Below are 25,271 nucleotides of genomic sequence, written 5' to 3' on the forward strand. Positions count from 1 at the left end.
CTAGAACACAATCAAGGAATGTTAGGCTATGGAGGCAAGGGCTCTGAGATTGAAAGAACTTTCTCTGAATACTGGATTTTGAAAAAGTAATTAGGTTGCAGAAGACAGGTGGCAGAAATTACAGAGAAGGAAAATCAGTGTATTTTTTTATTAAAAAAAGGGTATTTTAACCAGTTAAAGAATGAAAACGGACTGGACTCCTGGGGAATAAGTAGAGTTCCCTCAGTTCCTGCCAGGATCCAAGGAAATGCCAGCCTGCCAGCTGTTGGAGGTTCCTGCCAGGAGGAGGGGGAGCAAGCAATCAGGGTGACTCAGGGTGACTGAGGCTCCTTCCGGCTCCGAGGCTCTATGAAGAATGACCACTGACAAGGAGGACTTTGGCATCCAGGCCCAAAAGAGGGTCCCTAAGCCCTCAAGAAGTGGTAGCAAGGGCATGAACAGGCAGTCATGTGACATACTCAGAAGCCTAGGCATGACAACACCTTGGCAAGATGCATTTCTCCCTATCCCAAGGAGAGGTCAGAATGGGATAAAGGCAAGTAGGAGGGAAAAGTGACAGCTTAGGAAGTAACTGGCAGGGTGGCAGGTAACTCTATACCAGATAGGATAAGCCCCACCCGAATCTGAGGATGGCACATACTGCCCCTCCACTTAAACCAATACTCTCCAAAAGAAGGGTATTCAATCAGTGAACAAAGATTTATTGAGTGCTTACTGTATGCTAGGTACCATACTAGGTGCTTGGAACAAATCAGCCATGGTTCTGGCTTCTAGGGAGTCAGAGCCATGTTAGGGAGAAGGCTAATGAACACATGAAAATAATTCCGGATTGTGACAAGAGTGACGATGGTAAAGAATAGGGTACTATGATCCAGTGTAATGGAAGGGACCTAATTTAGACTGAGGTGGGGGATGGGATCAAGGAGGATGTCTCTGAGGCCTGCATTTGTAGAGATTTGAAGGGCCTCTCTCCTTGCTCCACTAGCCCTGCTCTGGAGGTCACATGGGAGAGGAGAGGACACTTTTGCGGAGAGGCACAATCAAGAAAACTCAGAGCAACTCAGGCATGTGTGGATGGGCGGCATGGTGTGGTACATGACCCACACACATAGGCAAAGAACACATTCCAGCCACACAAAGGCAAATCACACATGCACAGAGCCACTCTCATGAGTTGTAGCCACCCTTGGGGCATTTTCCAGCTTTGGGAGAGTAACAGAGCTCTGGGGAAACTCGATGTTCCAGAGTGGAGAGGGTGCCAAGTACTCTTTCCCTGCCAACCCCAAGCCCCATTCACCTAGGCACTCACCTCCATCAAGCAGCTCCTTGACAGTGCGATAGTCATCGGCGAGGACAGCATAGTGCAGGGCTGTGCAGCCCTTGAAGCTGGCACGATTGTTCAGCCGGTTGTTGAAGTCATCCTCTCGGGTGACCAGGACTGTGGGGACAGCAACACAAACCCTTCCATCAGCACCTAATGCCATGAGCCACCAATCTCACCTTTCTCTCGGTGTTTTATTTCCCTGCCTCAGTCATCCACCTGCTTACTAAACATATAATGCACCTACTATGTGCTGGGCCATCTGTGAGGGGCAAGAGGAGGTAAAACAAGACCAGTTAGTTCATGAATGTTTACTGACATCTATTATGTGTTAGGATTCATTTGGGGACTCCAAAATGAATCGGATAGGGACCTTGACTCAACTCGATAAAGAAGGTAAACAAAAACAGACGTTTACAGTACTATTTGAGATAAATGCTATGTTAGAGTTATAACAGGATGATACAGAAAGGCAGAGGGGAGCTTAGCTCAATTTGGACATGAGACCGTATCCCAAAAGATGAGAGTCTTGAAGGGTGAAGAGAAGTTACCCAGGTGAAAGAAGAGGCTGGGGGATATGCTAGGGATGGTAGGTAGGTGGGAAAAACAGGCTGTTCCTAGCAGAACAGTAACATACCTCTCTATTTCAAAGATGTTTATAATCTAGTGAGTATTTAATAGTATTTTGTAAAGGACTTTTTTTTAATTTTTAAAAGCCATTAGAAATTTGAAACCATAGAAAAGTACAAAGTAGAAAGGATATCAACAGCTCAGCAACTCAAGAAACTACATTTAATATTTTGGTATACGTCTTTCTTCTCTCTCTCTCTCTCTCTACATATATATAAATATATAAGTATATATATCTATATATATACACATATATGTACGTATGTATCTCCTATATACAAATCCTACAAAGCACATATATCTTTCATGCATATTTGTCCTTCAAAATTAGGGCTTACTATATTGCAATTTTATAATCTTTTTTTATCTTTAATAATGTATTGTGAACATTTTTTTTTTGAAGGTAAGAGAACAAGCATTTCATGTGGTCAAAGAACCAAAGAATCTGGTTCACTCTAGTGCTAATATTCATGACTCTCTTCAATTTGATACAAAAGAACCTAATACCAATTCCATCATTTTTACAGGACCCTCTTTGTTGGGTGACCATGTATGTTCTGGTTCATCCTGGATAGGTCTGGTTTATGCCTACCATCCTGGGCAGTCCCCATTTGGACAATAAATTGGATGAATACCCCACCTCTGGGGCCCTGCCTTGGAGATGAGACCCCAGAGAACAAGATCTATCCTGTGTAACAACAAAGTTTCTTTCTGCCTCATGTAGAAATTATTGGAGTTACTGTCTTATGTTCCCTCTTCAGCTGAGTTTCTTGGAGGCAGAATTTGGGTACTACCTACCTATAGCCCCCAGCCCACAGCACAGAGTCTACAATGGTAGACTCTTCTTATCTCCCATTGGATAAAGGGTATAATTCAGTCAACAGGGAATCTTGCTAAGGTCGTCAAAAGCACCATACCATTTCTTTTTTTTTTTTTTTTTTTTAAAGATTTTATTTAACTGTTTGACAGAGAGCACAAGCAGGGGGAGCGGCAGGCAAAAGGAGAGGGAGAAACAGGTTCTTCACTAAGCAGGGAGCTGGCTGCAGGGCTCAATCCCAGTACCCTGGGATTATGACCCAACCTGAAGGCAGACTTAACTGACTGAGCCACCCAGGCGCTCCATACCATATCATTTCTAAATCATTCTTTTCCTAATGGTCATGGAATCTATGCACTTCCTCTCCTGAGAAACTAGAGTTCCTATTTAAAAGTCCCCCAAACCAGAAGACTGTCACATCTCTTCCTAATATTAGTAAATGTCACTTACTAACCTTCTTCCACTCTATGCCTGGCATGGTCACTCCACAGAATCTATTTAATTATTCTAACCACCTTATATAATAGGTATTATAATTCCCATTGTACAGATGAGGAAACTGAGGTACAGAAGTCACATAATCAGTGAGTGGTAGAATGAAGATTAGAACCCAGATCTAGGGGGATCCCTGGGTGGCGCAGCGGTTTAGCGCCTGCCTTTGATTCGTCGGGCTCCCGGTGCATGGAGCCTGCTTCTCCCTCTGCCTGTGTCTCTGCCTCTCTCTCTCTCTCTCTCTCTCACTGTGTGACTATCATAAATAAATAAATAAATAAATAAATAAATAAATAAATAAATAAATAAATAAAAATTTTTTAAAAAAGAACCCAGATCTAGGGATCCCTGGGTGGCGCAGCGGTTTGGCGCCTGCCTTTGGCCCAGGGCGCGATCCTGGAGACCCGGGGTCGAATCCCACGTTGGGCTCCCAGTGCATGGAGCCTGCTTCTCCCTCTGCCTGTGTCTTTGCCTCTCTCTCTCTCTGTGTGACTATCATAAAAAAAAAAAAAAAAAAAAAAAAAAAAAGAACCCAGATCTAATCTGAGTGCTCTCTCTCTCTCTCTCTCTCTCTTTTTTTTTTTTTTACATCATATCATGTCACTCTAATTTTGCAAATGAGGGAATTGGAGCCCAGATATTCTGATCTCAGCCTTGGTTCCTATTCCTTCTTTCTCTGCTCAAATGAAGGTACAAGCACACTCTTGGTGGGACTTGCCTTAAAAGAGATTGCCCTGAGGTTTGTAGCTAGCCCCTAGATAAGCTAAGGTGGAAGCATTTCAAGTGTTTGGCGGAGTGTGTAGCTGAACAATGGTAGATCAGCTCTTCTGCCTCACACAGAGGCTCTCCAGACTGAGGACCGCCCTCAACCCCAAGTATTGTCTGACTTTTCCCAGAGCAGGGAGAACAGGAAGAAGGCTTCTGAGTAGCTAACATACAAGTCCCACATGCATCTGCATTTTTCCCATACGAGAACTAATTCAGAGATTACTAACTCCTAGTCACAAACAGTCTTATCAAATCATGGTAAGTGATCTTGTTTCTAGCCCACTACAGATTAGGAGAAACAAACAAGAAGGCTGGGGAGGAGGCTTCAGAATCCAGCAAATTTATTACAATCAAGTGCTGGCCAGGCAGGAAGGGAAAAAAATAGCACAAAAAGCTGAAAGAGGAAGTCACAGAATACAGCACCTCAAAAGCCCCTGAGGGCACCACTGAACTGCCACATAGGACACTAACTGCTGGATATAATGATGAACCTGAGGAAAAGTGATAGTTGGCAGGAAAAGCAGGAAAAGCACTAACTGCTGGATATAATGATGAACCTGAGGAAAAGTGATAGTTGGCAAGAAAGCAGGAAGGATATAATTCATTTTACAAAGAAAACACATTATTCATTCAACAAACAACATTTACTGAGCATCAGTGCATTGTGATAGCTTCTGAAGACATACTAATGAGTAATGACTTTAAGAAATTAACAGTTTAATGCAAGAATCAGGAATAGACAAATTATAACACTGTTTCATAAACACAATGACAGAGGTAAATGGTGCTTACCATAAAAAGCAGATGAACTTAAGAAACAAGGCTGGAGTTATTCAGTTCAGGGACAAATGTCAGCAGAGTGCCATAGCCCAGCTAATAAAAAATGTCTATGAGGAGGGCTCCTGCTCACTTCTGAGGTCTCATATCTCATTATCCCCTTCCCAATGTACCTTCTTGCCTCTGAGCTTTTGCAAATACTATTCCCCTGCCTAGAACATTTTCCCCTCTCCCATGCCTTCAGTTGACTAACACCAATTCGTTTTAGGCCTCTGATTAGAAGTCCCCTCCTCCAGTGATTCTTCCTGAGTTTGAGGCAATTATTCCTCCAGAGAGCGCCCCCCCACCCAGCACCTTAAGTATCTCTCATTTATAGTATTTAGTATATTCGGTTGCAATTGTCTGTTTACTTGACTATGTTTTGTACTAGACCAAATGCTCATTGAGGACAGCAAGTGTGACTGTCTTTACAGTTGTATGCCCAGTGTCTAGTATGGTGTCTGGACATAAATATGGGCTTTACAAATACTTGCTGAATTAGCTAATGAATACAGAATACATATATAAGGCCCTCGTATTACCTTGTTTTAGAGGGTGGCCGTTAAATAAGTGAGCTCAGGAGCCAGACCCCAGTGTTTAGAGCCCAGCTCTGAATTTACTGTGTAATCTTAGGTAACTTACCTAACCACTCTGTGCCCAGTTTTTTTTATTGGTAAATGGAGATAACAGTAGCCTCTCATGGAATGTTGTAAGAATTAAACAAGACTATGAGTAAAGGGGCTTGGAACAGTGCCTGGCATATAGTACCTCTCAGTAAATGTCAGCTATTATCCTTCCTATCTGGTCTTGTGCTTCCAAAAGTGCATTCTCTCTGTGAAAAGTGGTTCCATTTGGGAAATCCTGCATATACTTTTCCCTTCTGAAAGGCACAGTGCTGAGTAAGAGTCAGCTGTTTAATTTGGTGTCAGCAGTTTCCTGTTTGACAGCCTCTCTCTACCTTCTCCTTGTTAAAATCCTGCAGTACTAGTGTTCCCCAGAAGGGTCTATGGGACTGAGTAGGGCATCACTTGTAAAAGAGCATTTTCCTTTCCTTATTTATTTCAGAATAACCCCGGGAGGTGTAAGTTTATTCTCTCATGTTACCGATGAGAAAACTGAGGTTGAGAAGACGGGTGCTACAATCAGTGCCAGAGCTAGGAACTAGTCCAGGTCAGCCAGGCTCATTCTGCACTCTCAGGAGTAAGCTCTTTTCCTCACATCACCCTGTTTGAGAAGCCTGTTGCAGAAGATCTTGCTGAAGCCCCAGATCATTTGAGGTCATACTATTCTCTAGCCAAAAACAACTGCTAACAGCAGAAAGGAGGTGCATGTGTGTGGGAGGTATAGCATGTGCCCTCACGTATTTGCCCACGCTCGCTGAGGAGGAGTAAGTAAATCCATGGAAGCTAAAGTGACTCATCCAAGGCTGGCTCATCAGCTGCCCAGCAAGGTGATCTTTACAGCTGATCCTCAGACAGGGAAACGACCCATTCCCAGCAAAGCCATTTATTTACCAGCCTGTCTCCAGCACAGGGAAAGAAGAGCTCGGGCTCCTGTTTCTTCTCTAAGCCAGCCAGTCACGTCTCTTCACCCCTCTGACCACAGGGAGGACAATACACTGCACTGTCATCCTTCTGCTCCCACTTCTGCCTTCTGATGCTGCAAAGTCCATGGTGCTGTAGCAAGTAGGTGCCCAATGTTCACTCAGCAGGATTCCTTGGACTCAGCAATGCCAAGGAATAAGCAGAGGTGGAAGAGTCCCTAAAGCCCTTCACGCAGCCCTAGCCACTTGCCAGCATTGCTGAAACTGCAAAAAACCACTACTGCCTCCCACAATAAGGAACAGGGATTTAAGATAGAGGAGTCTTACAGGGGCAGCCCGGGTGGCTCAGTGGTTTAGCGCCGCCTTCAGGCCAGGGCCTGATTCTGGAGTCCCGGGATCAAGTCTCACATTGGGCTTCCTGCAGGGAAGGAAGCCTCTCTGCCTCTCTCTCTGTGTCTCATGAGTAAATAAATAAAATCTTAAAAAAAAAAAAAGAGTCTTACAGTCCCGAATCCAAGCTCTACCACTAATAAGTTCTTCTATCTGTAAAATGGGTATGATAAGAAATAATCTGAGAAATACTGAATATTTAAATGTTAGGAGAACCAAATCTGATAATAGGGTTGGGTTTTTTGATAATAGGGTTTTTTAAAACATCACTACAAATATTTACTAATGCTGTTCTCTCCCTTGGGTTAAGCACTGGGGACACACATGTGAATCAGACATGGTACTTGTCTTCATTTGCAGTCTACTGGGGAAGACTTTGAAAAAAGGTATATGCAGCAAGATGGGTGGTCTCTGGATAACAAAAGCTTTATTAATGCTGCCTTGTGCAGAGGAAAGGCAACTCTAGTTACCAGTGCCCCTCCCTCAGATTCAGCCAGCCTCTACCTGCCACTACCAGGAACTTGTGCCACCTAATGGCACAGAGTGTCTAGCAGTGCCTTTTCATGTCTAGATGTGAGCATGTCTCAGTGAGAGAGAACTTCTATGACTAATCTGACAAGTGCAAGAATAACCCCTTACATTTGTGCAGCATTGTATGGTTTAGAAAGCACTTTAATGCGACTGTTTCCTCACCCTAATACAACTTAGGATAGATACCATTTACTCTATCAAAAGATTAAAAGACAGAGGTAAATAGGTTGGGTGGTCTGCCCAACCTGCACTGGTGGTGGACCAGAACCAGATCCGGAGCCTTTCCACCTCTATCCTCTATATTTCTCCATGCCCAGCTTCTGTCAATGCCTGCAGGTTCAAGCCTCACATAAACCGGGGTTGGCTGACCTGGCTTGAAGCTCAGGATCTGGGTTAAATTTTTATCAAGAGTCTTGGGGAAGAAGTTTCTGGGCTCTTAACTTCCTCATGTTCAAGATATTCTGCATCTACCACCTCCTTAAATCCTCACCACAGCCCCCCTAGGGCCAGCAATGGGCAAACCACATTCTCTGCAGACGCAGTCAGGTCTACTTCTTGTATTTGTTTTTAGGCAGAGGATTGGGGCAAAAGGGAGACTCCCTGTGAGGGGTCACCATGAGACCATCCCCAGGGAGGGCAAGGCCCTTAATCTCCTTTCTCTCCAAATCCTGGAGAGAAACCCTTGAAACCCTGTCCAAGCCTCCTCTTCCAAGAAGTCCTCTCCTCCCAGCTCTGCCCTGGAACCTGTCGTGCTGATTATGTGTACCCCTTTACCAGTTACTTATTTATTGTCCAACAACACCTCTTATAATACTTTCTTGCATTAAAATTTCCCTCTGACCCCGCATCTAGATCCTAGGCTCCTCATGGATGACAGTTAACTAGTTTATAACATTTTCTGTATGTATTTCATACAGCATCACTTCAATATATTTTTTAAAGACTTTATTTACTCATTCATGAGAGACAGAGAGAGAGGGAGAGAGAGAGAGAAAGAGAGAGGAGAGAGGCAGAGACACAGGCAGAGGGAGAAGCAGGCTCCATGCAGGGAGCCTGATGTGGAACTCGATCCCAGGACTCCAGGATCACGCCCTGGGCCGAAGGCAGACGCTAAACCACTGAGCCACCCAGGGATCCCACACTTCAGTATTTTATGTAGCTTCAGCAATGAACACACAAGAGCCTTCAACCACACACCTGTCCATGAGCACACAACCACTGAGTACCTCGGAAAAGTAAGTGCTATGAGAGTCACACATGTACAGGGTCTGATGGCAGCAAACTTGGGACACATCTGTGGCTTTGAGAGGAAATCACCCAGAAGAACTGTCTTGAGGATGGGAGGGATCTTGCCCAGTGGAAAGGGGAAGAAGGGCTTTCTAAGAAAGAAAGTGGTACAAAGACCAGAGGGTGAGGACTGCACTACCTGTCCATATTCAAGAAACTGAGTCTCTCAGTGAGCCTAGGAAGCTGTGGGCAGAGATGAGGTCATCCAGGGAGGCAGAAGCCTAAGTCTGAGAGAGGTTTGGATTCTATCCTGAAAGTTATGGGCACACAATGGTTTGTTAAGGAATTAAGCAACATAGTGAACAAGAACAATAGATCAGGAGATAAGAGAGCTGGATTTAAAAAGACTCATTCACTAACTTGGAATACATTTCAATCTCTCTGTGCCACAGACTCCCTATTTTTCAAGTTGAAGAGTTTTTCTATACCAATGGTTCTTAAACTTTAGTGGGAACAAAATCACCTGTTTACTTATAAAAAGCGTTGATTCTTGGGCCCCCATCTCAACAATGTTCAGTAGGCAGGGCCTGGGAATGTACCAAACCAGCACCAAACTAGGTGGTCTCTGAGGGTCCCTCCTACTCTAATGTTCTTATGATGAACACAAGAAAGATGCATGGCTAGTCAAATCCATCCCACCTCTACCTGCTTTGTCCTGCTCCCGAGCAGCCAGGGATGTCTAGGCATCAGAACAGGCAGGAAAAAAAGATCAGGGATCTGAGTGGATAGATATACAAATGGCCAAAAGGCACATGAAAATATGGGGAATGTCATTAGCCATCAGAGAAATGCAAGTCAAAACCACAACAAGAAACAACTTCATATCCACCAGGATGGCCAAAGATGGCAATAAAAAGAGCTGCTGAGGATGCAGAAAATAGTGGACCCCTCAAACACAGCTGGTAGGAATATGCAAATCTATAGAAACAAAGTAGATCAGTGGCTGTTGAAAGTTAGGGGGAGTTGAGAGCAAATGGGGAATGGAGTTTTGAAAATATTCTAAAACTAAAATAAATAAATAAATAAATAAATAAATAAATAAATAAATAAATAAATGAAAATATTCTAAAACTGACTGTGGTGATGGATGCGCAACTCTTGTGAATATATTATAAATCACTAACTTACACACTTTAAAAAATATATATTTATTTATTTGAGAGAGAGAGCATGTGCACACATACATGAGTATGAGTGGGGGGAGGAGCAGAGGAAGAGAGAGAATCTTTTTTTAATATTTTTTTTTTAATTTTTTATTTTATTTATTTATGATAGTCATACAGAGAGAAAGAGAGAGAGGCAGAGACACAGGCAGAGGGAGAAGCAGGCTCCATGCGCCGGGAGCCTGATGTGGGATTCGATCCCGGGTCTCCAGGATCGCGCCCTGGGCCAAAGACAGGCGCCAAACCGCTGCGCCACCCAGGGATCCCGAAGAGAGAGAATCTTAAGCAAACTCCTCACTGAGTGCAGAGCCTGACACAGGGCAGGATCCCAGGATCTGGAGATCATGACCTGAGCCAAAATCCCAAAATCAAGAATCGGACACTTAACCACCAAGGTGCCTGACTTACACACTTTAAGTGACTGAACTATGCACTATGAATTAAATCTCAACAAAGTTACTGTATTTAAAAAATTTATAGATCCCTGGGTGGCTCAGCAGATTAGTGCCTGCCTTCAGCTCAGAGCGTGATCCTGGAGTTCCAAGATTGAGTCCCACATTGGGCTCCTTGCATGAAGCCTGCTTCTCCCTCTGCCTGTGTCTCTGCCTGTGTGTGTGTGTGTGTGTGTGTGTGTGTGTGTGTGTGTCTCATGAATGAATAAATAAAATCTTTAAAAATAAATGTAAATAAGGAGGTGAGCACACTGCCTGGCATGCAGCAGGCACTCAATAATGGTAATATATTTATTGTTGTGCCTTTCCTCTTCCTGATGTGCCACTCTCATTCTGGCCAGAATCACCTCTCACATTAGCACTGTAGAGTATGCTAGACTCATTGCAGAGAGCCCATTTCATACTCAGTAGGGGGCCATAGGTTGAGTCTTGATGCCTATTACCCCAGGACTAAAATTCTTTCTTCAATACTCAGATAAATAAATATATAACTCTTGGGGAAGAAAATAACAGCTTCCATTTATTGAGCACTTACTTATTATGTGCCAGGTTCTGTGCAAGGAACTTTACAACTGTTTTCCTCCCAAGAACCAGACACACTAGGTTGTTATAATTTCTATTTAATTTATAAGGAAATTACGTAGACTTACATGACTTACAGAGTTACGTAGCTTGTTTCAGATCACTAATACTCAATAACTGAGCTGCTCTGTTTAACTCCAAGGCTTGTACTCTTTTCTCTATGTGATTACATGACTTCATTATGCCTTTTCTTTATGTGTTATCCATCCTTTATAACTACTATAAGTAGTTTGATTTTCACTGATCTCCCTTTCCTCTATGCATTCCAGTAATACCTAGTCTACATCATGTTAGTTAACATTCTCTTTTACATAGTCTTATATGTTCGCAGAGTGCCTCGTGTATATTCTTGAACATGGCAGGTGCTCAATAAATACTTCCTTAGGGAGTGGATGGTAAGCTTGTCTCCCCAAGCAGAGAATGAGTTCTTGAAGGATAGACACTGTGTCTTATAGATCTTTTTATCCTACATAGAGAGAATGCACTCACGGCCATCTAGGCTGGCCTATGGATGGAAGATAAGACCCCACTTGAAAATGGTCCTGACAGACACTATGTTCTCTGCCCATGGACTAGAAAATTTTTTTCCTTAAGAACAGGACTCTGCTAGGGCACCTGGGTGGCTCAGTGGTTGAGCATCTGCCTTTGGCTCAGGTCGTGATCCTAGGGTCCTGGGATTGAATCTTGCATCAGGCTCCCTGCAGGGAGCCTGCTTTTCCCTCTGCCTATGTCTCTGCCTTTCTCTCTGGTCTCTCATGAATAAATAAATAAAATCTTAAAAACAAAAAAACAGGTCTCTGCTATCTCTTTATTGAATTCTAGGAGGAGCTCAGAAAAGGTATGAAGAATTAAAGGGAAGACTGGGTCAGCACTTACTCTATTGAAGGCACACATCAAGGGCAGCCTTCTCCTAAAAACCTCAAGCTCATCTTTTCTCATCCCCATGAAAGGGAAGTGGGGAGAGTAGGAAGGTTGGCCTGAAACTTTAAGAAGATGGGCTATGGACCTTGCCTGTGGTACTAAACAGTGTAGCATCCTCTCTGGTCCAGGACACCCCCCCCACCTGCCTGGCTCCCCACCTTTTTAAAAAAGATTTTATTTTTTAGGTAATCTCTATGCCCAAAGTAGGGCTTGAACTTACAACCCTGAGATCAAGAGTTACACATTCCACCGACTGAGCCAGCCAGGTGCCCCCCAGGACTCCTTCATTAACCACAGACCCAGGTAGAGCTTTCTCATAGCCCACGTGTCATCTTCATATCATCAAACTCAAAGTGTGGCACAAACTCTTAAGAATGTGTTACTCTTCTGTCTGTAGACCCATCAACACTGTTTGATCCTCCCCTTCTTCCCATCTAACTCTCACAACAGTAACATGTCACAGCAATTTAGAATCCTTCTGAGGTGACCTATCGTACTTTGAGCTTAACTTCTCCCCATTGCCCCCTCTTTGCCCCCATCCCAACCAAAGCATCCCATCTTTCAGCTCCAGGGATCCTTCAGGTAGGGTTGGCAACAAGAGGAAGAGTCTGCCCTCTGCCTTTCAGCCAGTTATGCTACTTGGTTGGCCAAACTCAGTCCCTCTGTGCTCCCCATCTCTACACCTGCTTGCCTCTTCTCTGCCTTTTCTTCAAAATGTTAAAAACTCGCAATAAAAAACAAATACAAAATGCTGTAATTAATAGCCAATTCCAAGCCAACCCAGCATCTCTACTAATAAACCTCAACACTTGCAAAAAGAACAATAAATTCTGCCTCTCTCTGGTTCTGAGGTGGTCTCTTTTATATCCAGTCCGTGTGTGTATGTATGTGGGTAAGTGTGTCTACATATATATTTATTTTCCTTTATTTCCCATCCAGGGAGGGGCAGAATAATGAACTGCGTGCGTCAGGGAAGATGAATCTGAGATACTAGGGAGCAGTGCAGTAAAAAGATTAAAGTGTTATTATTGTTGTTTTTTTTTCCCCCATGGTCCATTGTGACAGCTCGACCGTCATCTGTAAAAAATGTCTCAGCGAGAGATAATCATCGGAAACTCAATAAAGCGTCAGGGGGAGCCTCAGCCCCCATCAATCACTGGGTGCCTGGAAAATTTCAGCCCTCTGTCTCCCTTCCTGCTATCCATATAAATGTCTCTAATATATTTTGTGTGGTGTGTGGGACCCATCCCTGATTTGGAACTTTTGATGAAAAAATATTTATACACAAAATATGTAAATCAGTTGAAAATCACAGGACTAGTTCTTTGCCACCCCATCCCACTTTTCCTTGTTTTTCTAAATGTATCAAATTTATTCTTTTTAATAAAACATGTCAACTAGTCTATTTCCCTCTCCTAGTCAAACACATATAAATGTGCTTGCTTGCTTGCTTGCTTGCTTATTTATTTATTTATTTATTTATTTATTTATTTGGCTAAAAAGAGGGAAACAATTAACCTAACTGGCTGATACACTTCATCTTGAAGTTGGCTAACAGGCGTGATGGATTGACAGTGCACTGTCCATCCTGGTGAGTTTACAGTGGCTGGCATTGCCAAGAAATGAGACGTAGAACCACTGGCCTTAAAGGGGCGACAAGGCTATGACAATGATGAGGAAGAGGCATGGACATTATTAAAAATAATAACTTGCCCCAACAGCTTTGAGCTGGCAGATTCCCAAGGCTTCCAAGATTCTGGACAAGCAGAGGCTCTGGGCTAGGTGTGGAGCACATACAGGCTGTTATGGTTGCTGGGTTCTGTGTAAGAGCAGGAGACAATTCTGCTGGCATTAGGCTATATGCCCCTGCCTCAGTTTCCTCTAGTGCCTGCATCACAGAGCTGCTGTGGGCACACAGTATCAGTGTTACCCTGCTGCTGGAGTGGTCTTATCATCACCATCTTATTACCACTTCCTCTGCCTCCCTACCCTGGAAGGGATCTGTTCCTGTGGTACCCTCTCCTCACCTTCAGAGCTCCTCCTGTCTAAAGGACAAAGTCCAAGCATCTTGTTCTGGCCCGAGTGTACTAAAACTGCATCTTTGCTGTTCATTACTCTTCAAAATAAATCTGCTATGCGGATGCTTCACCTGAACACATTCACTTAACAGCCTGAAACACATTTTTCTGTTTCCTGGTGTTTTGGGATATAACACACCCCTTCACAAGTAACTGTACCCACCTACAGGCCTTCCATAAAAATTTCTTATAGTCTGGGGCTCAGATACCATTTTAATTCCTTGATTGCTTCAAACAAAGATTCTCTTTTCTGAGCTCTGATAATCCTTGTTATCTGTATCTCTGACTGAATAACTGAATACCTGTCAAAGTCTTCAATCTTTATTATTCATTACTTTTCTTGCTAGTACCCCCAAACATTTGCACGATGCCTTGTATTTTCAAGTGCTTTCATAAGTACTTCAGTGTGATCTTTATAATAAGCCAATGGTGTAGGAAATAATTTTCCCTACAAATGAAAAAAATCAAGTCTCAGGGAAATAAAGAGAAATGCCCAAAGTCATTTGGCTCTCTATAGACAACAGTTTGCTATTACTGAAAAGCATGTAGAAAGCCATGTCAAAGAGTCTGAATAAAATTTCACAGGAGTATGATGATAAGGATAAAGAGGATGATATAAAAACAGAAATTTACATTAGTGGAATTCCTTCTATTCTGGGTTTTAGGCTAGGGACAATATATTATCTGACTCTTCTGATACCTTTATCCTATAGATAATAAGACAGAGCATCTGTGAGATGCAGAAAATTGCTGCAGGTATCATAGCTATTATGTGTTCTATACTACCTATAATACCATGGCATAAGTACACAGCCTAACTAGGGGTGAAGCTTAAAAGTGGCAAAATAAGGTATCTTCCAAGGAGAAGGCCCAGATGAGTTTTAAAAGCAGTTCAAGGGGATCCCTGGGTGGCTCGGTGGTTTGGTGGTTTGCCTTTGGCCTGGAGCATGGTCCTGGAGTCTAGGGATCGGGTCCCGCATCAGGCTCCTGGCATGAAGCCTGCTTCGCCCTGCCTGTGTCTCTGCCTCTCTCTCTATGTCTCTCGTGAATGGATAAATAAAATCTTTGGAAAAGGAAATAATAATAATAATAATAATAATAATAGCAGTTCAAGCCCAAGGCCTGAACTAAAATTTGTAGTCTAGATCACACTACTCAAAGACTGGAGAGCTGTGAAAAATGCAAAATCTCAGTTCCCGCTCCAGAGCCACTGAATCATAATCTCTGGAGTGTGGCCCAGGAATCCATGTTTTAACAAGCTCTCTAGGTGACTCTTAGGTCCTTGGGAGCATAATTATTTCCATTGCTATGCTCTCCAAGGGCATATATTCTCTCTGCTGTCCCTAGGTAGGGCTGGGCACATGGTGGGTGTTGGGTGGTTAACTTATACTGAATAGATGAGCCAGGATGAGACCATTCCCTGGCACGTCCTGGGGAAGGGGGGAAATATTATAGAGAGCCGTTCCATTACCGCCAGTGGGAACTCCTAGCCATCTCCTGAAATCCAGGGCACTTGTCCACTGGTTTGTGATGCGCCAGCTTGCACCGTCCTGTCCCCCATCTGAAGACACAGAGATGGGGAGGTCAGCTGGAGCAGGCCAGGACCTGCAGCCTCTGGAGCTGTGGGAAGCGGACCGCCCAGGCTGTTGGGGTTGGCCTTAGAAGGTACAGCCTGTCAAATCAGGCCCTCTACCCCCAGAAGGGTCCTATGCCAACACAGCTTCTATAGGACTCATCTTTATTCAGCCACCACTTGGAGCTGAGAAGAGAAGCTGATTTATATCCTGTTCTGGCCATGTTTCTGCCGTGTTTTATTGTTTTAATTGTACATATGAGAGGCGCTTAGAGTGCTCGCTTGCATTTCTGACAGCCCCAGACACCCAATGTTTATAACAGTTACTTACAAGCAGCCTAAGGCATCCCTGGCTGGATGACTTGTTTACTGTTACCATTAATTTACTGCCTCCTCCACCTGAGGATTGGGACCCACCACCCATCAGCCAGCCACAAGTGGAACTCTCTGGGAGTGGGCATGGATGGCGATCAAGGTACTGAATGGAATGTGGTCAAGATCAGGGAATGAATTAGTAGAGAAACAGTAGTAATCTCCATGCTCCCCTCCACATGTCTCCCCTCTATGTGCCTTTGCTCAAGCTGTGGTTCCCCTGCTTAGAATATATTTTTTCACTTTCTTTCCGTCCTCCAAAGCCCAGCTCAAATCCCACTTGTAAATACATTACTTGTTCTGATGGTGAGCCTAAAGCTTCTACAACCTTAGAAATCACAAGGCTGACATGGGCCTTGGAGGCCATATTATCCAATGACCCAGGGCAAGAATTCCCTGTTCAGAATCCCTGATGGGCAAACATCCAGCCTCTGTCAATGCCCCTTCAGTGATGAATTGCTCAGTATCTCCAAGGCAGCTTTACAGGGAGTCAAAACCCACCTCAGTAGAGAAATTCTTCATCAGGTATCGCTATCCTTCACACTCTGCTTTACTGATCTCCAGTCATTCTAACAACCCTGTAAGATGGCTGTTGTTATTCCTATGTTGCAGAAGAGAAAACGGAAATTCTAGAACCTTAAGCGTCTTGCTCAAGATCACACAGCTAGTAAATTACAGAACTTTGACGAATAGAGCTTAGATAGCTGCCTGGCACTGAAGTCTCTTCTTTCTCCACAACACCATTATGCTTTTGAAGATGCCACTTTTGAGGGCTGAAGATAATGGACAGAACAGTCAGGCCAACATGGTTTCTACACCAAACACTCCTGCATCACTTGCACCAGCAGACCTGCCCTCTGCCTAGAAACACCAACCCTGACAAGGATGGGAAATATTGTAATGTGCCCGACTAAGCAGGCTTCTTGCTAAGGAGCAATGGCCATATGTAAAACAGAAGGGTTTCACTAGAAATGGGGCAGCTGATGACAAAATCTCAGAAAGGAGGTCACAGTAGTTTCCTTCCTTCCTAGACCATGCGTGTTCTGAGCAGAACAGATAAAGAGCCTCTCTGACAGAAAACAGCAACTTCTCTGATGCCTTTGGTAACCTTGTTTGGATCCTCTTTTCCTCTTTACACCTTAGATGCTATACCCTGAGTAAGGACCTTTTCCCCTTACCTCTTACCTTCACTTTTTTCCCTGACAACTTTAGTCACATGCACTGCAGTCACTACCAAGCAAATGCTGGTGACTCCTAAATCCCTATCTCCTGCCAGACTTCTCCTCTGAACTTCAGACCCACACATCCACTGTTCACCCAATTCAGAAATCTGGATGTCACCATGGATGCCTCCTTTTCCATCAATTTCCACATTCTGCTAAGAACTCAACCTCTTAGTAATTTTTTTTAATGTCTACTTTCTCCATTCCCAAAGATCACTTTTACAAATCTGCAGAAATTATAAGTGCACTTTGGGGGAGAGGATCATAGCTTCCTAGCCAATTTTCAAAGAGGTCCATCATCCCCTAAAGGTCAAGAGCCATTGCTAATCTCTCCCCTCCAATTCATCCCCACTCTGTTAGAATGATCCATATAAAATGCAAATGTAAACCAAGCACGCCCTTGCTTAAAATCCTTTAATGACCTTCAGAAAACAGTGCGAGCACCCTAGAACTGTCCTACAATGTTCTTCTCCTGTGGAACCCTGCCTCCCTTTCTAGTCTCATTTTTTGCTATTCTCCTCAGCACTATGGCAGATGAGTCCACTGGCTGTCATCCACCCACTTCATGTCTCTGCATGTGATGCTCCTTTTACCTGGAAGATCCACTCCTCTTAGTCTGCCTGGCACACTCTCACTCATCCTTAAGACCCAATTCAAAGTCACTAACGCTATGACACTTCCTAGACAGCAGCCTGCTCTTAGGTAGAGCTCATCACTGCCTATGTCAGTGCTATCTACATTTTTTGTACATCTACCTTTGAATTCATCACTCTGTACTGTGGTGCCTGTGCATAGGTCTGTCTTCTCACTTGGAACACTGTTAGGGGGCTAGACCATGTATATTCATTTCTACATTCCCAGCATCTGGCAAAGTGCCAGACACTCAGTAAATGCATGCTGCATTATAAAGAAATAAAACTAATAAGCAATTACAACTATAGATCACTTTACGATTCACACATCATATATTTTATCTCTTGATGTTCACAGTACTGATAAGATAGAAAAGGGATATATTACTGGGGTTTAGGGAGGTTCTGCCAAGGTCACAAACTACAACTCACCACCTCCTTTCAGTACTGAACACAGTACAAGGCCCACAGAAATATCTATTTTAAATTTAGTATATTTGATGGACCTAGCACAGATTCTGTTCCAGTAGTGAAGGACTGTCCAATGGAGCCTGTGACTTTCCTCTGAATTTGCCTAAACACACTCTTGTTCTTTTCTACCTTCCTCACACATCCTGTAAGTCAGGTAGCCTCCTGTGAAAAAGTCCATCCAATCCAAAGGAAAGAGAACCACAAGATTCTTTTGTTTCTGTATACTTCACCAATGAGAATGACCCAGAGTGAGATATAGTAGGCAATAAATAGTGGTTGAATGGATGAAAGAATGAGGCATCTTTACATTAAAAAAAAGAAAAATCTGGTTAAGAAGGAGTAAAGGCTTGGTAAGGAGAGAGGAGAGCCCTGGGATGATCCTAAAGGGACTGTCACTTTTCTGGGCCTTGAGCACATGAACTTGGGAGGGTAGAGCACATTCAAACTGATATGCCAGGGAAAACTGGATAAGCTGCTGGAGACTGTGGCAGGCAATGTAGTCTGGAATTTAACAAACAGTAACAACAAAAAGATGCAGAGATAGGTACATCCTGTAAGCTGCAGAAGAGTGAGTTCATCAGTGATTCTGAAGAGAATCTAGAATGTATTTTTTTTAATGGTTCTTAAGCACTTTGATAATTATTAAGTATCAGTATGGGCTCCCTAAGGACAAGACCAGACCATGCCAGAATAACTTAGTATCTTTTGGGGAAACAGTTTTGGGCAAAAAACTATGACAAATGCTAAACACATTATTATTTTATCAAGAAACCTAAGAAAATCTCTTAAAAGTCTGTGGACAACATGAGAAATGGAAGCTAGAAAAAAATGAGGTTTGGTGGATACAGTTGTGTATGTTGAGTAACGCTTCAAAACTGTCATGAGGATCCCTGGGTGGCGCAGCGGTTTAGCGCCTGCCTTTGGCCCAGGGCACGATCCTGGAGACCTGGGATCGAATCCCACATCGGGCTCCCAGGGCATGGAGCCTGCTTCTCCCTCTGCCTATGTCTCTGCCTATGTCTCTGCTTCTCTCTCTCTCTCTCTCTCTCTCTCTCTCTCTCTGTGACTATCATAAATAAAAAAAAATTTTTTTAAATTAAAAAAAAAACTGTCATGATTACGTGCTCCAAGGCTCTGTACTAAATTCAGTCCTTATAAACATTTAAACCAAAGACTAGCACTGATGGCAGGGATCTTGCCTAACTCACCAATCCCTAGAACAGTGCCTGCTAGATAGGAATGTTATCAGTAAATAAAAGAATTCAAAGAAAGCCTACTCACTAAATCTATAGATCATACAAAATAAGAAGAGACATTTAATATTTTTATCTTTATGTCATAAGGAATATAATAGCTTTTTTCAATATTTTTGTTGTCTATCTACCTACCTATCCATCTAGAATGTAGGCTGGCTAGTGTTAGATTTTAAAAAAAGTTCCAAGGAAGCTGACGAAAAGAAAAGGAAAGGAAAGGAAAGGAAAGGAAAGGAAAGGAAAGGAGAAAGAAAAAAGAAAATATCAATAATAGGATTTGCAAATATAGCCTGTGGGCCAAATCCAGCCTGCTGCCTATTTTTGTAAATAAAGTTTTATTGGTTCACGCATATTTGTTTGTATGTTGTCTATAGCTGCATCTGCACTATAATGATCAAGCTGAGTAGTCACAACTCAGACCAACTGGCCCACAAAGCTTAAAAGTCACTCTACAGCTTTCTCCAGAAAAAATTTGCTGACTACTGATCCAGAATGTTAAATATGAGCATCAATCTGGAGAGAACAAAGATATAAAACTTGAATGCAGGGGGTTGGGACTGGTACAACAGCAAAGACTGGCCTACACAGCTACACAGCAGAGATTCTGTGAAATCAAAAATAATGACTAAACCCTACTGGGGGATCCTGAGAGCAAGTGACAAGGCACTCAAATAATCCCCTCCATTCCACCTGACTCTGCCCCCTCAGCAAACACTCCTCTTTGCCTTTTGGTGAGAGCACCTGGACAGAAGACAGAGGCAGTAATGCTGTGTTTGAGTGGCAAGGACAGCCCACAAGATGAGTCTCCACATAACAGGCAGCAAATACAGAGCAAATTTGGTACTGTTGAAATTCTCCTCTGAAACATAAAATGAACATAATTTCTCCAGCTCAGTGGGGAATCCAAGGAGGTATAGGTCATGGCCCGCACATGGAACTGTCAGCTGAGGAGGAGAGGAAAGACATATGGGCAGACGAGAGTTCAAATAACCATATAAAAGGCCAAGATTTAGAGAACATTCAAAAGAGCAGCTGAGGGCAAGTTGCAATTATTGCCAAGGACAGGAAAGGCTGTGTGGAGGATCTAGCCACAGCAGTGGAGCATGACAGAAGGAGCAAGTTTAGAGAGGTAGAGAGGCAGCGGGAGGGCAACGCCACACTTCACCTGGGCAGCAATGTTCTGATGCTCTTGACATTGCTCTCATGCTGCTGATCTGAGAAACCTCAATGGGATAGCAGTGACACCTCTACTCTGGGCTACCACAGCTATGTTAGCCTAACTGACAGCTCTGAGGACTGAGCACACTGCTCACCTCATTGGACCTCCCTCCAGTCAATGTTCTGACCCTCAGGCAGTCTGCATGGCGGTCTGTCCTCCTGGCATCATTGCCAACCCTAAAGCAGTACTTCTCAGCTGCCTTGTGGGTGGAAACAGAGGTAACTCAGCCTCTCTGAGTGACACAGGATAATGGACAGGCGGCGGGGCGGGGGGGGGGGGGCAGGGGGGAGGCACTGTGAACAAGCAAAAGCTCAAAAGTGGAATAAATATTCATTGCTGTTTGTAGCCAAAGCAACCTATCCTCTTCTAGACCTTACTTCTGAAGAACCACTCACCAGAAATAACAAAGACTGACTTGCCTAACTACCCTCCAACAGACATATGACCAAACCCTGATATAGGTGCACACCACCTCTTTCTTATGAAGTCCAAACAACCCACATAAACACCCTCGGGAAGCACTGATGACCACACCATTTTATCAGCACAGACATCAAGGCACAGAGAAGGTCCACTATCCATCCTGGGTCATAATGGTAAATTGAGGGGCCAGTTCCAGAGACAGGATTACATTTTGCATATAGAAGGGGTGGGGGAAACAGTATTCAGAGTAGTAGTGAGGGACTTCGGAGGCAGAGGAAACCAACCAGTGAGGCTGCTTTCTAGTTCTGGGAGAGGGATAGGACAGGGTAAGTCTGCAGGAAGTAGAAGAGGAACAAAGCCACATTCCATGCAGTTGCCTTAATTATTTTATAGAAACCTGCTCCATTATCCACTCAGCTGAGGCTCTATGGCCTGAGGCAATTTCAGGGGAACACCAAGTGAAAGGTATCCCCCACTCCCTACTCTGGTCATGAAGTCAGGCCTCGATCTTATTCTCTAAGACTTTTGGAGGGACGTAAGTTACAGAGCCAAAGGGAATCTATTACAAGCCTTCTGGGTTATCCATGAGTTCCCAGAGGATAAGGAACTTGCAGGCTCTCTGAGTTACTGGTAGAGCTGGCACAGAGCAAGGCTGCCTGGAAACCGAAGGGAGGAGAGTGCTCAGAACAGCAGGGGAGTCGATGCTTACCTTCCAAAGAATGGATTCCCTGCTCCTTCGCAGTCTTATAAACACTGCTGAAATCATCCCCAAGGTTTGGGTCAGCACCAGCAGCAAGCAGGATCCGTACTACGCTAGAAGAAATCAGAAAGACAAAAGTGTCAAAAGTTGGGAGGGCCTAGGAAGCAGAAACTCAGATTCTGAAGCATGTTTGGGGATTGGAAATGCTTCTGCTCATGTGAGTTGTATAGGGGAAAGAACATAAGCTCTGTCAGTGTAGAAGACAAGGAAAGCTCTGAAACTCACTAGTTGAGAGGCTCTGGTCAAGTTATTTAACACCTCTCTAAAGCTAAGTTTCCACATACAAAATACAAAGTATTTATTCAACAATTATTTATCAAATGCTTACTGTGTTGTAGTCACTGTTCTAGGTGCTAGGATCTGCGTCCTCATGGAGCTTACAGTCTTCTGGCAAGGACAACAATTCAGCATAAATTATAGCAATGTGTGGTAAAGGTCATGATGAAATAAGTACCATATACAGTGAGAAACCAAGGGAGGGGATCAAGAAAGGCCTCCCACATAACGTGGTATTTAAGGAATTTAAGACTTGAAGGCTACATAGCCAGACCTGGATGGTGAGGTGGGAGGACTCAATGAGTTCACAAATCCTAGAGGCTTCACCTGAAGAAAGCAGAGCTGGAACAGAGACTGTAAGGGGAAAAACTGTGGGAGAGGAGCTAGGCCACTGAAAGGCTTAAAGAGGAAGTGACTTGACAACATATGCTTTTCCTCCCCACTTCAAAATATACAGACCTAGAGAAATGTGTATCATATTGAAATATTAAATTAAACAATGAAAATCTTCCTTTACATCTCTCTCCTTAATCTAAATTCCAAGAGTACTATTTACAGTTCCAAACCTTTGCGACTCAAAGAATCACTCCAGTGGCTATGTGAAAATGGATCAGAGGGCGTAGGACTAGAGGCAGGAGCCACTACAGATTTGTTGTGAGGTTAAATTAGGTAAATTTGTAAAGCACCGAACATAGTGCGCTTGACCCAGGAAGTGCTCCATATATACGTTCACTTCTCTTTTATTATGGCATGTTCCTAATGCTTTCCTTTTTTCCTTTAAAAAAAAAAAAAAAAAAAAAAAAAAAAGCTCTGTTCACTATTAACAAATTCAGAAACTATAAATAATTAAAAAGAAGAAAATATTTTTAGGATATATGCCATCCTTCCAGTTTTTTCAATGTATGTATATTTTTATTTACCAAAATAAGATCATACATAAATTCTCTCTAAACACACACACACATTTCCACTTTTTTTATAAAGCTTTTATTTATTTGAAAGAGAGAGCTAACGCATACGAACACAAGCATGCGAGTGGGGAGAGGAGCAAAGGGTGAGAGAGAAGAAAGTGAGAGAATCTCAAGCAGACTCCAAACTGAGAGTGATGTGGGGCTGGATCTCATGACCCTGAGGATCATGATCTGAGCCAAAACCAAGAGTCAGATGCTTAACCGACTGAGCTACTCAGGAGCCCCAAAATTTCCATGTTTTTTTTTTTTTTAAGATTTTATCCATTTATTCATAGAGACAGAGAGAGAGAGAGAGAGAGAGATTGGGGGGCAGAGACACAGGCAGAGGGAGAAGCAGGCTCCATGCAGGAAGCCTGACGTGGGACTCGATCCCAGGTCTCCAGGATCAGGCCCTGGGCCGAAGGCGGTGCTAAACTGCTGAGCCACCCAGGCTGCCCTAATTTCCACGTTTTAAATATTTGTCTGCCACATCATTTTTAATGGCTATACAGTATTCTACCACTGTATGCTTTATTTAACCAATATCCTATTGTAAAACATTAGATTATTTTAAATAGTTCAATAACACATGTCTGATTATTTCCTTTGGCTAAATTTCTAGGAGATGAAGTTCTAGGTCAAAAGTATAAGCCTTTTTTTTTTTTTTTTTTTGAGATTTTTATTTATTTGAGACAGAGAGACAAGTAGTGGGGAGGAGCAGAAGTAGAGGGAGAAGCAGACTCCCAGCTGAGCAGGAAGCCAGATGAGGGGCTTGATCCCAAGATCCTGAGATCATGACCTGAGCTGAAGGCAGACACTAAACCGACTGAGCCATCCAGGTGTCCCAAAGTGTAAGCTTTTTTAAATGTTTTATTTTTCTTTTTTAAGATTTTATTTATTCACAAGAGACACACAGAGGCAGAGACACAGGCAGAGACACAGGCAGAGGGAGAAGCAGGCTCCATGCAGGGAGCCCGATACGGGACTTGATCCCGGGACTCCAAGATCACATCCTGGGCCAAAGGCAGGTGCTAAACCACTGCACCACCCAGGGATCCCGTAAAGGTTTTAATAAATATTATCAAACTGAATTTCAGAAAGATTGTACCTTTTTTTTTGTTTTTTACTAGCAAAGGAAGAAGGATGAGAGTAATTGTTATCTCTTTCTTTCACCAAAATAGGGTGTTTATTATTATTATTATTATTTTTTTAAATTAACTTTTATTGGTGTTTAATTTACCAACATACAGAAAAACACCCAGTGCTCATCCCGTCATATTTTTTTTAATCATATGTCAGTCTGGTAAACAGAAATGGAATCACACTGCTGTTTTTGACTTGCATTTCTTGGAATGCTAATAAGGCTGAACTTAAAAATATATATGTTTAGTAGTCAGTAGGGTTTCTTTTTTCGTAAATGATAGTTGACTATCTTTATTTTCATAAATAATGTTTTGACCATTTTTCTCTTATTATGTTAATATTTTGCTTACTGGCCTTCAGAAGTGTTAATGCTTTTGAAGGCGTAATGGTAAGCATTTCAAAAATTACTCTATCGTAACTATTAAAAAGTCAAACTATAGTTTTAAAATGTTTTTCTCTTCTTTGTTAGTTTTTCAAAATCTATAATCAGCAGTGTTAATGGTTCTGCCTGTACCAACTGGCTGGAATTTCATTATCTTCCAATAGGCATAGAACCTGGCTCAATTATTTGCTGAATGGAGGATGAATTTTACATGTACACAGACACACAGTCCTCACTGGTAAGTCAAAGAACCAGAATCCATCTCCCACGTAGCTGAGGTTCTCCTACAACTGATCTAACAGGGTCAGGTTGAGTCTCAGGTGTCTATTCACCTTACCTAAAAAGATCTTAAGAAATACCCTTCACAGGTAATCTATCCAGGATATGGTTATAATCCTAAAGAGAAATTAGAAGGATTTCTAAGCAGTTAAAATCCATATCTAAAAAAAATAAAAAAATAAAAAAATAAAAAAAATCCATATCTAAAACTCAGATATTGAATTCACAGCAGAGTCTGTCAGGTTCTCACCTGGAGATGTATGTGCTCTTAGTTTACACATGATTGGGATAAGACTGGCATCAGTCTTCCTGTTTCCTGGTAGACTAAAAGCCAAGGGGGTACAAAAAGGTTATTATAGATAGGCAAACCAACTGAAGGTAGTGAGAAAAAATATCTGCAAGAGAGGTAAAATGGTATAGAGGTTAAGAACACTGGCTTTAAAATCTGGGACAATCTGAGCATCAACATGAATAATGACAGTAATGGATTATAACCTATTGAGTGAAAAAGATTCTATAATTCC

General features: G+C 42.8%; 1 protein-coding gene across 3 annotated transcripts in view; it reads right to left on the reverse strand.

Moving 5' to 3' along the window:
• Nucleotides 1-25,271, reverse strand: part of CLPB (caseinolytic mitochondrial matrix peptidase chaperone subunit B) — a 144,555-nt gene that overhangs the window by 71,646 nt on the left and 47,638 nt on the right. For all 3 annotated transcript variants that reach the window (XM_041730411.1, XM_041730410.1, XM_041730412.1), the window contains exons 4-5: nucleotides 21,667-21,770; nucleotides 1,310-1,438 (exon numbers count right to left, since the gene is read on the reverse strand). In XM_041730411.1, coding sequence (XP_041586345.1) covers nucleotides 1,310-1,438; nucleotides 21,667-21,770 — 233 coding nt within the window. The remainder of the gene's footprint in view (nucleotides 1-1,309; nucleotides 1,439-21,666; nucleotides 21,771-25,271) is intronic.

Source organism: Vulpes lagopus, chromosome 15, assembly GCF_018345385.1.
Source record: "Vulpes lagopus strain Blue_001 chromosome 15, ASM1834538v1, whole genome shotgun sequence".
Taxonomy (NCBI): domain Eukaryota; kingdom Metazoa; phylum Chordata; class Mammalia; order Carnivora; family Canidae; genus Vulpes; species Vulpes lagopus.